The following is a 12,200-nucleotide window of genomic DNA, read 5'->3' as shown; positions in this document are numbered from 1 at the left end:
TGTGAGCATCCTTTGCTGGTTCACTGCCGTTCCACCCTCTGCCTCATTAAACCTGACAGGCCCGGAATTGAAGCCTGACCTCTAAGGAAAGGCCCTTAGAGGTCGTCTCATTCAGCCGGTTTGGTTTTCATTTGGGGCTACTGAGTTTCAGATAAGGGAAATGACTAGCCCAAGGTCACATAGTAGCCTGGGACTAGAGCCCAGGGCCAGTGAGTGTATTTGCCACGGCACTGATGGAACACAGCTGCCACCATCGCAGGCTCCCCACCCAAGCCAGCCTCCCAAACTCCCCATGCAAGCTAGCCTTCCAAAGCCTGCTCCCTGGGCTGCTGCTTCAAGTGGAGAAACCCGAGGTCGTGGTCCAGCGCAGGACTTCCAGTCGTTCTTCTGGAGAGAACAGCAATGAGCCCAAGCAGGGACACAGGGACAGGAATCTCCCTCTTGCTCCTTCACTCATTCACTTGGGTCACTTCACCCCCTGAGCCTTAGTTTTCTCAGCTGTAAAAATGGGGATCATCACATGCTACTCACATAGATTTTATGGTGAGGATTTTTTAAGAAGAGCATGTAGAAGGCGACTGCCATGATGTGCAGTCTCCTCACAGAGGTGTATTTGCAGAATATTTTTTCTTACCAAAAGCTAAAAAGTGAAAGAGAGGTTAGGAATGTGGGCAGTGGGGGAAGCTCTGTGATGACTAGCTGTGTGGCCTTGGGTGGGTAACTTCACTTCTCTGAATTTCCATTTCCTCCTCTAGAAAATGCGGGGAATGTTAGCAGGTTTCTCCAGGGGCCGCTATGAGGATTGAATTTGCTAACACATGCAAGGCACCAGAGCAGTGCCTGGCCTGTGTGGTCCAGGTGCAGTAGTGATAGCTGCCCTTTCTGTTGTGAAGAGACTGTCATTGTTATCCTCTTCGGTCAGGGGCTAAGATGTTACTGAACAGGTGGCCCTAAGATTGCTTCTGCCCTTTTTGCTGCTTCCATCCTCTCCCTGATCACCTCCTCGTATTCCCTTCCATCCTCACCAATCTGACCATGAAATTTAAAAAGTGTATATTTTAAAAGAAAGCCAGAGTGGCCCTGAGAAGAGGCTGGGAGAGTCCACAGAGTCTGAGCTGAATCACTGTGAATTTCTGACCCTCCACCCCAAAGATGTATTTAGGACAGAATGTGTTGGCTTCAGCCATGAGCCCCTGCTCTCTCTCAATGCTGCCTATGCAGCTAGCCCCCGCTACTTTGGTCCCAGCAGGGTGGCCAAAGCCAGCAAAGAATCTGTGTATGTTTCTCCTGCTCCCGTCCCACCCAATAGGAATTTGGCCGGACGGGGGCTCCTCAAATCTCCCTCCAGCCCCCTCCTCCTCAGAGTACAGGGGGAAGCTGGTAAATTCAGTTCATACTGAACCTTTGGACCAGACCACAGACACCTGCAGGTCCAACAGTGCCTTTCTGTTGTCAGCAAGGGAGGCCACGTGGTCCTGGGATGCCTCTCTTGTCCAAAGGCTGCCCCAGACAACTTGGCATGGTTCAAAGCCCTTTGCCCTTTCTAGAAGCTAGGTTCCAGCCCTTTCCTAGGAGTTTATACATTGTCTACACTTGCTTCCCCACTACCAACACCCTCATTTCTCTTCTCTGCTGTGCCTTTGTTGGTTGTTTGCACAGGTCCTGAGCACCTGGTGTTCAACAGTCACCATGATAGTCAACATTCACCTTTCTCATTCACTGGTGGTCTTCACCGCAATCCTGTGTGGAAGGTATTGTCATCCGTGTTAGACATATGAGAAAAATGTAAGGCTCAGAGTTATAAAGACACTTTCCCAGAGCCACACAGTTTGACTAGAGCAGAGTGAAGACCTGTCCCCTGGGAAGGCTTCCTAGAGTAATTCAAGATTAAGCTGGAGCTTAAAGTCTGAGTTGGATTTTAAGGAGGGGTGCAAAGAGGTGATGGCCTTCCAGGCAGGAGAGATAGCCTAAGCAAAGGGGTGACAGGAAGGATGTGCTTCATGTTCATGGGGGTGATGAGGAGACGGTTATGGTCTGAAATCAGAGTGACTAGAGCAAGTGGGCCCAGCAAGGGGGCAGTCCCCAGCTGCAGTCCCAGGCTAGGATGCGCCATCACTTATCTGATTGTCACACTCACCTTTTAGCTGGTCTCCTGCCTCCCAAGGCAAGAATCTATTCCTAGAACTGGTTGATTTTTTTAATCCTTAATATCAGGTATGGAAGAAATGTCTCATTGTGCTCCTTAAATGAAATTAGTCCAGACTCAGAGCTCCCCAGCAACCCTACCCTGTAGGAAATTCAATCCCAGTCGTCACTGGAGTGACCCCAACCCACTGCCGTGACCACCATGCCAGGGATGTTTCAAGGAAACCCCGCTGATTATAGCTGAGATATCCCAGCCCCACCTGAAGAGCCCCTCTGGGTCTGCAGACTGTGTGTCTTCTGTTGAGAGGGTGCCGTGTGGGGTGCAGCAGAAGCCCTGGAGTGGAGATCCAGCCCTCTCTCTGCACTCAGTACCACCCACCCACACACCAGGCACCAGTCATAGAACTGATGGGCTCTGTCACCTTCCCAGGCCCGGAGACCCCCTCCCCTTCCTCACACCCCCACCTCCCTGACCAAGAGACACCCCATCCCCAGGTGCTCCAGCTTTCACAGAACAAAGACTGGAAGGATAGCTCCTCCAAGAACTTGGCCTTTGATCCTGCAGCCAAGCTGTCTCTCCCAAGGGAGTGTAGGTCTGCCTTACCTCTCTGGAAAGAAGGGGAGGGATGAGGAAAAAATTACAAGTGAGCGGTTCGGTAGATTGTCCCGTCCTACACCACACCCCCTTTCCACACTCCCTTTTTAGACTACATTTCTTTCTAGTCCTTGAATGTGCCCTGCTTTGTGTCAATTCCAGGCCCATCTGCATGTCCTCATTCTACCTGGAGCGCTCCACCCCCTCCTGTCTCATCCCACAGCCTCTCCCCCCGACTCCTCTTTCACATCTCATCAGAGATGACCCTTCCTGGGAACCGAAACTCTCCTGAGTCCTCTGCCTCCTTAGGGGTCTGGCTGGCACTGCCAGGGCACCCTGCTCGTCTCCCTGCACACGGGTCACCTGTGTCGCCATTGCCTTTTCTTCTTACCTACATCCCCCACGAGATGCTTGTCGTTCGTTGTATTCCCAGGGTCCCACACGTAGCCTGAACATGGGAAGTGTTTAGTAAACGGGTTGAACAAATGAATGGTCCAATCCCTGAATCAGACTCAAATGAGAAATGGACAACTGTTGCCTAAGCCCCTCAGCAGGCTGGGCCTACCCTGCACTTTTCATCTTCTCTTCCCTGGGGTCTCTGCCATGCCCACACCCTGCTTCTCCCACTCAGAGAAGAGCAGGGATGAAAGGGAAGTCATTTGTCTGGGCACATCCCAAGCAGAGAACACTCAGACCCTGTGTTTGGGATCCAGAACACTCAAGTTTGCAGTCTGCTCAGACGTGAGGACAGATGGCTGGACAGTGGACAGCTGGGCAAGGAGGGTAGGCAGCTTGGCAGGATGGAAATAGCAGTGAACTAAGCATTGGGAGTCCTGGGCTTAGAGCCTATTCATTCCACGAGTTTGCTGCACGCATCAGTCTGGGTTATTTGGTTGCCAGCAACAGAAGAGGACTCTGAGTAACTTAGGCAGAAAAGATATTAGAAGGCTTTGGGGTATGATACAAATAACAGGTAACTGAGTTCTGATTCTGGGCTGTCTGTTGTAGCAAGGGACAAGCAGGGCACCAGGGGAGGAGAAAGGTGACTCCCAACAGGAAATCAGGATTTTGACTACCTGAAAACAAATTGTTGGCACACTGTGTGACTGGAGACTAGTCACTTAATCTCTCTTTGCCCCCGTTTTCCCATCTGGATGATCTGAAGCTGCCCTCTCTCCTTCATTTATATCTCCAGCTTGCTTTTTGCTGAGAAAGCTTCCTGCGCTGAAAGATGGCACCCTTCCCCATCCAGACACCTTGGGAATGAATTATGAGGGAGCCAGGTGAGTGAGCATTTATGCCGTCCCCCTGCAGCCCACCCACTGAGAAGGCCAAGTCTCCATCTGGATGCTCTGGGGCACATGACTCATACTCATGAGGTGGTCATCCTGATCATTCCTTTTCCATGAAACCAGCATGTCCTCTGCCCCCTGCCTGCTGAACATGCTGATGAAAATCTGGATGGCGTTATGGGCCTCTTCCTGGCTATGGTTTGGCCATCTTCTTTAATTGGGAGGCTCCTAGCTGGAATCTGCCTTCCTAGAGCCCCTAAAGCTACCAACCCTGAGACCCTGCATTTGGCCTTTAACATGTACATCAACAGGCTCAGGCCCTCTGCTAAACACATGGGATGCAGAGGTGGTTGAGGGGGTGAGGATGCTCCAAAGTCGGAAGTTGGTGGGGGAGGCAGGTGCATAAACAGCTAACTATAGCAGCAGAACAAAGTAAGAGACAAAGGGACATATGAACCAGGTGTGTGGGGGAGCCCAGAAGTGGGAGGACACAGTTCTTCCTGAGAGATCAGGGAGTGCTCCGTGGAAGACATACCGCCTGAGTCGCACCTTGGAGAATGAGTAAGATTTGACAAAAGGGGAAAAGGATCTTCCAGGCTGAGGGAACAGCACAAACAGGGCTCGAAAGGAGGAGTGGACAGGTTCAATTCAGCGAATAGAGATGTCAGGTGGGGTTGGAGCTTTAAGAGGGTGATAAGAGCCCCACCTTGGTAGTGAGGGATGTTTACGGGGTACCAGGAGCACAAAGCCCAGAATAGAAGGCATGTCTGCCTGGGCTTGGCTCAGCCTCACACCCAGGAATCCTGGCTTCAGCATCCCAGTTCCCCCTTGCTCCTCACCTACCTTGGAAGCAGGCTCAGGCTCCGTGACTGGCTCAGCAAACCAGCCAGCTCTTTCTCTACATAAGTCCTGGGCAAAGCTGGGACCTCATGTAAGGAGACTCTAGGATATCTCCTAATAACATCCCCATCCCTCATCCCCATCCCCATCCCCACTCCACCCCCCAGGCAGAGGGGCGGTGCCTCTATTAGAACTTCACCCAGCCCATGGCAGCATCTGTTCTATGTCTGCTGCACTGGCCGTGAGCTTCTGGAAAATGGGGTGGGTCGTCTAGGCTGGATCTCCAGCACCCAGCACTGGTGGCGTAGCTAGCTGCACAACACATTACCTTCACACATACGAATGAGCCAAGGAAGGTGATGGCTTTCGAGTTGCAATGGGCTTAGAGTCCAACCACCTTATTTTCATAAGTGAGGCCTCAGACCCAGAGTGCAGAAAGCATTGCCCAAAACCACAAGCGTGATGGGAGGAGAGTGGAAACAGAGCAGTTTGGTTCATAGGAGCACTATTCACAAATAGCTAAAAGATGTAAACAACCCAAATGTTCAACTGATGAACAGATAAATAAAACATTGTCCATCCTACAGTAGAATATTATTCAGCCATGAAAAGGAATCCATGAAAAGCAATGAAGTATTGATGCATGCTACGGACTTGGATGAACCTAGAAAACATTATGCTAAGTGCAAGAAGCCAAACACAAAAGGCTGCATATTTTATGATTCCATTTATATGAAATATCCAGAATAGGCAAACCCATAGATACAGAAAGCAGATAAGCAGTTGCCAGGGGCTGGAGGGAGGAGGACAGGGAGTGACTTCTTAATGGGTACAGGATTTCCTTTTGGGGTGACAAAAATATTCTGGAAGCAGATCTTTATGATGGTTGTACAATGTTATGAATGTATTAAATGCCACTGGATTGTACTCTTTAAAATGGTCAAAATGTTGAATTTTATGCTATGGGAATTTTAGCACAGTAAAAAGAGTAGTTTCAGACCAGATCAGATGCTACCAGCTGAGTCTAAAGTCCATTCCTTAAACATAAGCTGCTGCTCCCCCACTTCCTGTTACAGACCTACCCAGCCAGACCAGGTGTGAGAGAGCCAGCGTCACTCTTGGTGCAGGGAAGCCACAGGGAAGCCGTATGATCAAGTGGAAGAGGGCTTCCCCCACCCTCAGGAGGCAGGATTTCTAGCTTCTAGGCTGCTTCTTGCCCACGTGCCTCTGCTGAGGCCTAGCCCCCATCTGCTGCTCCATCCCACTGACCAGCCTACTTCTGATTGCACCAGATGTTCCATACATCTTGGGTCTCCATGCCTCACTTTTTCTATTTGCTCTACCCAAGAAATCCTTTTCCCAACCCCTCATTCACCTAAAAACATATTTTAAAAAAACAGCTCCTGGCCAGGCACGGTGGCTCACACCTGTAATCCCAGCACTTTGGGAGGCCAAGGCAAGCAGGATCACCTGAGGTCAGCAGTTTGAGACCAGCCTGAGTAATATGGTGAAACCTCGTCTCTACTAAAAATACAAAAATTAGCTGGGCGTGGTGGCGGGCACCTGTAATCCCAGCTACTGGAAGGCTGAGGCCGGAGAGTCACTTGAACCGGGGAGGCGGAAGTTGCAGTGAGCTGAGATAGTGCCACTGTACTCCACCAGCCTGGGCAACAGAGTGACACTCCATCTCAAAAATTAATTAATTAAATTTAAAAACAATTAAAACCAGCTCCTGTGTCCCCTTTGGAGAAGACTTCCTCTTCCCCTTGCCCCTCCCTACAAATGAGCAGAGCCTTCCCCAAGGTGGTCACATGCATACATCGATTAAAGTAGGCATCAGGGTACGGTCGTGTCTGCATGTCTGTCTCCCTGAGAAGACTGGGAGCCTGCAAGGAGGGACCTGGATTATTCATCACTATATTCCTAGGGCAGCTCCAGGCCTTGCTCACAGGAGGTGCTGAGCACATGCCTGTTGAATGTGATGATGGCTTTGGGAAGCTGCTTTCACTCTGGGACATCCTCCATCAGTGAAGTGGGGGCAGGCTGGGTGATTTCCAAGTCCCTTCATCCCTCGTGTTCTCTGGTTATAAGGGAAGCAGTGGAGGGGGCAGCCCAGCAAGTGGCTGCTGTTGTCACAGGCTGGTTTTCTGTTCCTCTTGCCTGGCTGATAGAAGTGGGGAAGGAGAGAGCAGGAGCCGTAGCAATCCAATAAAATCAGCTATTTCTGCTCTTGGTAGGGAGGGAGGAAGGCAGCGCCCAGAGACTGGGTTCCCCATCCAGCCTGAATGAGCCATCTATTTTCTTTGGAAAGCTAATTAAACCCTCCTCTGGACAGCCTGGACGTGCAGGCTTTGGCTGGGGTTGCCTGGAGTCCTTCGACTACAGGGAAGAGCAGCAGGCTCTTGCTCCATTTTCCTCTGCAGTCAAGAGGTGCTACTCGTTCTGCTTTTCTGGTTATGAAATTAGTCATTTTCTAGGAAGCTTATTTATAGAGTCCACTGCACACATGCAGCACTGAGCTATTCTGAACACAGCTTGGGGCCTGAGAGGCTTAAGGTGTGAAAGCAGGTGTGAGTCACACATGGGTCCCCTTCCAGAGGTATCTGGATACTGTGCCTTTCTGTATCCAGCCAGGGGTCAGCCCTCATGGTGCTGCCGTCCAGCTGGGTGCTCTTTAGGGTGAGGAAAGAACAAGTTGAGGATTGGAAGTTTGGAGGTGGGTGCTCTCAAACACAATCCCTGTGGCCACCACCAACTCAATATAAAATGTGGGGCAAGTCAGACTCCATCCTCTGCCTCAGTTTCTCCTCTGTAAAATGAGAGGCCTTCCAGGTCTGTGATTCTCTGACTTCTGTGGACAATAGCTATGGAGGTGAGCTCCCAGCTACTTAGCAAAGACCCATCCACAAAGCAGCTCAGATGATGGCTGTGTTTGAGGCTCCTAATGTTTTCTCAAGAACGTCAGGTCAACATTTACTTATTCCATAAGTGTTTGTTTATTGAACATCCTGCTACGAACCAGGCACTGTGCAAGGCTTTGAAGATATGATGGTAAATAAAACAGAAATAGTGGACCCTGCCTTCATGAAAGCTGCAGTCTAATGATGAAGACAGATGTTGAATAACGGCATAAATTACAGTGACATTTCTAACTGCGTCAAGTGCATACCATGAGTAAAAAGTACCAAGAAGTAGAGCTAGAGAACCTCTCTAGGTAGTAGGTAGAGAGAAAAACATGTGAAAGGCACTGTGAGGAAAGAGCCTTCCCAGTGTGGCTGGAGTGCAGAGGTCAAGGAGGAGAGGGACATGGGCTGAGGCTGGAGGGATCAACAGGGACCAGACCACCCAACATCTAGTGAACTATGCCAAAGGATTTTTCTCTTCATTCTAAGTACAATAAGGATGCCATGAAAATATTTTTTCAAGAAAGGTTATATGATAAACATTGAGTTTTGAGGAATTGATTCTAGCTCTTCTCTTCTGGGGAAGAGTTCACCATGCCACTTTCCATTGCCTGGGGCAGAGGGGACTTCCACATCCAGTTGTGCAGGTTGTAAACTGCACAGATTTTCTATGCCATAAGCATTGGAGCCATGTGGAGAATGTTTTGGAGGCCAGCCTGAGTGGATGCCAGCAACCAGTTAAAATATTGCCACAGCAATCTAGGCAAGAGATAATGGTGACTGGGACCAAGATGGGGAGGGAGAAAGATGAAGGGACTCCAGAGACATTTAAAGAAAGCACTTAAAGTTACCTTGAAGGGAGTGACCTCCTCTCTGCAGGAGTGCTGGGGGGCTCTAGGACTTGTGATTCTCAGAGACCCTGGCAATTGGGTTGAGGAAAAAATAAAATAATATAATGCCAGTTGAAAAAGAAGATATCAGAGAGAGAAGGGACACCCTGAACCCGGCCTTTCTGCCCTTAATTATTTAAAATCTGGAGTTAGGCATGAAACAGGCCCCAGGGCCAGTCCAAGAAGCAGAATAGCAGGACTCAGGGGCAGAGAGGCAGCTGAGCCTCTGAAATTCCTGGAAGTATGCTAGCAAGGCTATGTCAAAGGTTCTTTTGGTTGCCAGTTTCAGAAATCACATCCCACTGGCATAAGCTAAAATGTGGAGATTTATTGGAAGAATCCATGGCCATCTTGTGGTCTTGACGGACATATTGTCCAAGACTCAGTACAGATGGGAACAACGCAGCTCTCAGGCCCTCATCAGCAGATGTTTGCAGGTCTTCTCTCCGGGGCACTCTGGCTATCATGATTCAGCCAAGCAAAGTGTGCCAGAATGCATTTTCAATGTGCAAGGGAGAAGATCTGATTGACCCAGGCTGGTTTGTGTGTCCAGCCTTGAATCAGTCATCAGCTACTACCAAGGGTCAGAGACATGAAAGGCAGACAAGGCCACTGGAGCCCACGCTGCATTTCAGACCGTTCCCAGGGTAGAACCCCTGTGAGCCAAGTGGTTGCTCTCAAGATATATCTAAAGATGCTTCGTGGAGTCTGGCTGATCTCCAGCAACCTTTTCCAGCTTACCAGGTAAAGGAGAAAAACTAGACCCCCATACTGTCCTATAAGGTGCCCTGATAGGCTAGAAAGAGGGTTCTCTGATTTCAGGAAGGAAATATTTAGACTATATAAAACATGTATAGAACTACTTTTTGTAGCTATTTCTGGAGAAAAGTTCTGCATGCCACTTTTCACTGCCTGGGGCAGATGGGACTTGCATATCTTGGAGAGCTGGACACAGGATTGTGGGTTACTCAGAGCCCTCTTCTTGTCCACCCATTGTTCAAAACCACTGGAACTAGGAGACAGAATAGCACAGCAGTGAGAGCGTGAGCCCAGAGTCCTAAGCCATAATTTCAAACTCCTCTCTATTCTGTTGAGCTGTGTGACCTTGGACAAGTTACTTCACCTCTCTGAGCCTGTTTAATGATCCCTCATTCATGAGGTCATAGTGAGGATTTAATGTGGTAAAGTTTGCAAGGTGCTTGCATATAGTAAATCCTCCTTCTGTGGTAGAGATGATGATGGTGATGATGATGATGGTTGTGATGATACTGCTGCCACTGATTCCATGAGGAAGACACATGCAAAATTCTGCTCCTGCCTCTGCAGCTTGACCCGTCAATAGGCTGGTAGTTTCCTCAGGTCCCTTTGATGGGGTGGAGTTATCCAAAAGGATACAGAATACAGGAGAGGGAGGCTTCTTATCTTTGCTCAGGGTTTTTGTCTTGATCCTGGCTCAACAGCGTCCTCTCACCTTTTCCATCCTGCTGCAGGAGTGAGAGAGAGAACCACGCTGCTGATGACTCCGAGGGAGGAGCCCTGGACATGTGCTGCAGTGAGAGGCTACCGGGTAAGTCTTCCCAGCACCCAGGTCCTCCCAGACCTCAGAGCGGAGAGAGAATGCCCCGGCTGATGCTGGGGCTGGAGTAAAGCCTAGCTAGCTGTGAACTTGCATGAGAAAAACCATGTGGCTGCTCCATAGCTCTTCATTTAAATGGGGACTTGTTTTTCTAATCCCTGATGCCTTCTGACCTGTTATCATTTGGAGCTGCTCTAGGCTCACATGGAGGGAAGAGCAGGCAACTGAGGGTGTGCTAGGAAGTAAAGAGAAGGATGAAGAGCTGGGGAGTCCGGGACTCCTAGGGAATGACCACTGACCATTCAGTGCTGGGCTGACTTCAAGAGGTAAGGATAGAAAACAAAACCTGAAGGCAGCATGAGCCAAGGATGGAGTGGGGGATGTGGAGAACTACCTGACCTCCCTGTTGAGAAGCCCAGCTTGAGGGTGAAACTGTGCTGCTTGAGTCCAGTTGACCATACTTGCAGGGAGCCAGGCCATTGCAGCCACCATGGAGACATTACCAAGGCACTCTTGTCCACAGGGTGGCAGCTTGTCCTAGTTGTAGTCCCATGACCCACGCCATGATAAACAGCCTCAGAAGGAAGAAAAAGAAGGTGGGGGGGAGAGTTTCACGTTTTTTAATAAGTTTTTATTGTTCTTTTCCTTCGTATAACAAAAGGTTAACTGTCAAAATATTAGAAAATAAATACAACTAGAAAAAAGAAAAATCACCATAATCCTGTAACACAGCATGTATTTTTATATCTGTCCTTCCAAACATTTTGTTAGAAGACACGTCTTTTGGGCCGGGCACGGTGGCTCACGCCTGTAATCCCAGTACTTTGGGAGGCTGAGGCGGGCAGATCACGAGGTTAGGAGATCAAGACCATCGTGGCTAACACGGTGAAACCCCGTCTCTACTAAAAATACAAAAAAAAATTAGCCGAGCGTGGTGGCGGGCACCTGTAGTCACAGCTACTTGGGAGGCTGAGGCGGGAGAATGGCATGAACCCGGGAGGCAGAGCTTGCAGTGAGCCAAGATCACGCCACTGCACTCCAGCCTGGGCAACAGAGCATTACTCCATCTCAAAAAAGAAAAAAAGAAAAAAGAAAAAAAGGAAGAGGAAAAGTCTTTTGAACTCTTAACTTTGAAATCCCAAACCTATAGCTTGTCAGAGACCTCATGATTGGCAAGGGACCTTAGAATGGAGTCTTCATGTGACACTCTTTAAGACAGACACTGGAAACAATCAGGTATGAGTCTAAAGCGATGACTCTTCAAAATAAGTGGTATTTTATTCACACCACACACTCAGTGCCCCGGCTCCCGAGGAAGCCCTTTGGTGCAGTTCATACCTTAACCAGTAGGGGATGCCACTGCTCAAAACACTTTGGACAGCCTGTTGAGATGGTCTAGGACGGACACCATCTGTCTTGAAGAGGAAAATTCTCTGAAAAGATGTGAGAACTGCCCGAATATCTGAATGGCTGTCTTGTGGAAGGGGCAGCAGATCTATTCTGTGTATCTTAGATGACGTAAGCCCAAGGCATTGAAATTAAAGACAGGCGTGTTGGCCCATAGACACAGAACTCTCTGTCTAGTCATAGAACTCGATAATTCCAGAAGGAGAAATGAGTGTTCCGTCACAGGAGGCATTCAAGTACTGGATAGATAGACAGTGTGGAGGAAATTTCCACAATGGGTGGGAGGTCCAGATGACATCAGAAGTCCCCTTCAACTATTAACAGTTCTGTGATTCAGATATGAGTCATAGAATTCGGAGATGACGCTGCAATCAGGGATGGCCCCACTGGCTAGAAGAAATCTGCAGAAAATAGGACAGGATGAACAGGAGTTCAGAGAGTAGCACGGTGTGGAGGAAGAAAGAGCATGGGGTTTGACGTTTGAGTCTGCCTGTTCTGCTTCAGGCTGTGTGTTTATGCACAAGTCACTTAACCTTGCTGGAGCTCCTGTCC

The 12,200-nt window shown here is 49.2% G+C and overlaps 1 protein-coding gene across 1 annotated transcript in view; it reads left to right on the top strand.

Annotated features, from left to right (window-relative positions):
* Positions 1–12,200, top strand: part of PTPN5 (protein tyrosine phosphatase non-receptor type 5) — a 63,667-nt gene that overhangs the window by 15,561 nt on the left and 35,906 nt on the right. Inside the window, exons 2-3 of the mRNA XM_017858203.1 lie at positions 3,936–4,023; positions 10,156–10,232. Coding sequence (XP_017713692.1) covers positions 4,004–4,023; positions 10,156–10,232 — 97 coding nt within the window. The 5' untranslated portion in view covers positions 3,936–4,003. The remainder of the gene's footprint in view (positions 1–3,935; positions 4,024–10,155; positions 10,233–12,200) is intronic.

This window comes from Rhinopithecus bieti, unplaced genomic scaffold, assembly GCF_001698545.2.
Source record: "Rhinopithecus bieti isolate Rb0 unplaced genomic scaffold, ASM169854v2 scaffold_2350, whole genome shotgun sequence".
NCBI classification, from domain to species: Eukaryota; Metazoa; Chordata; class Mammalia; order Primates; family Cercopithecidae; genus Rhinopithecus; species Rhinopithecus bieti.
The sequence above is the reverse complement of the archived record's forward strand: the minus strand, read 5'-3'. Positions and strand labels throughout refer to the sequence as shown.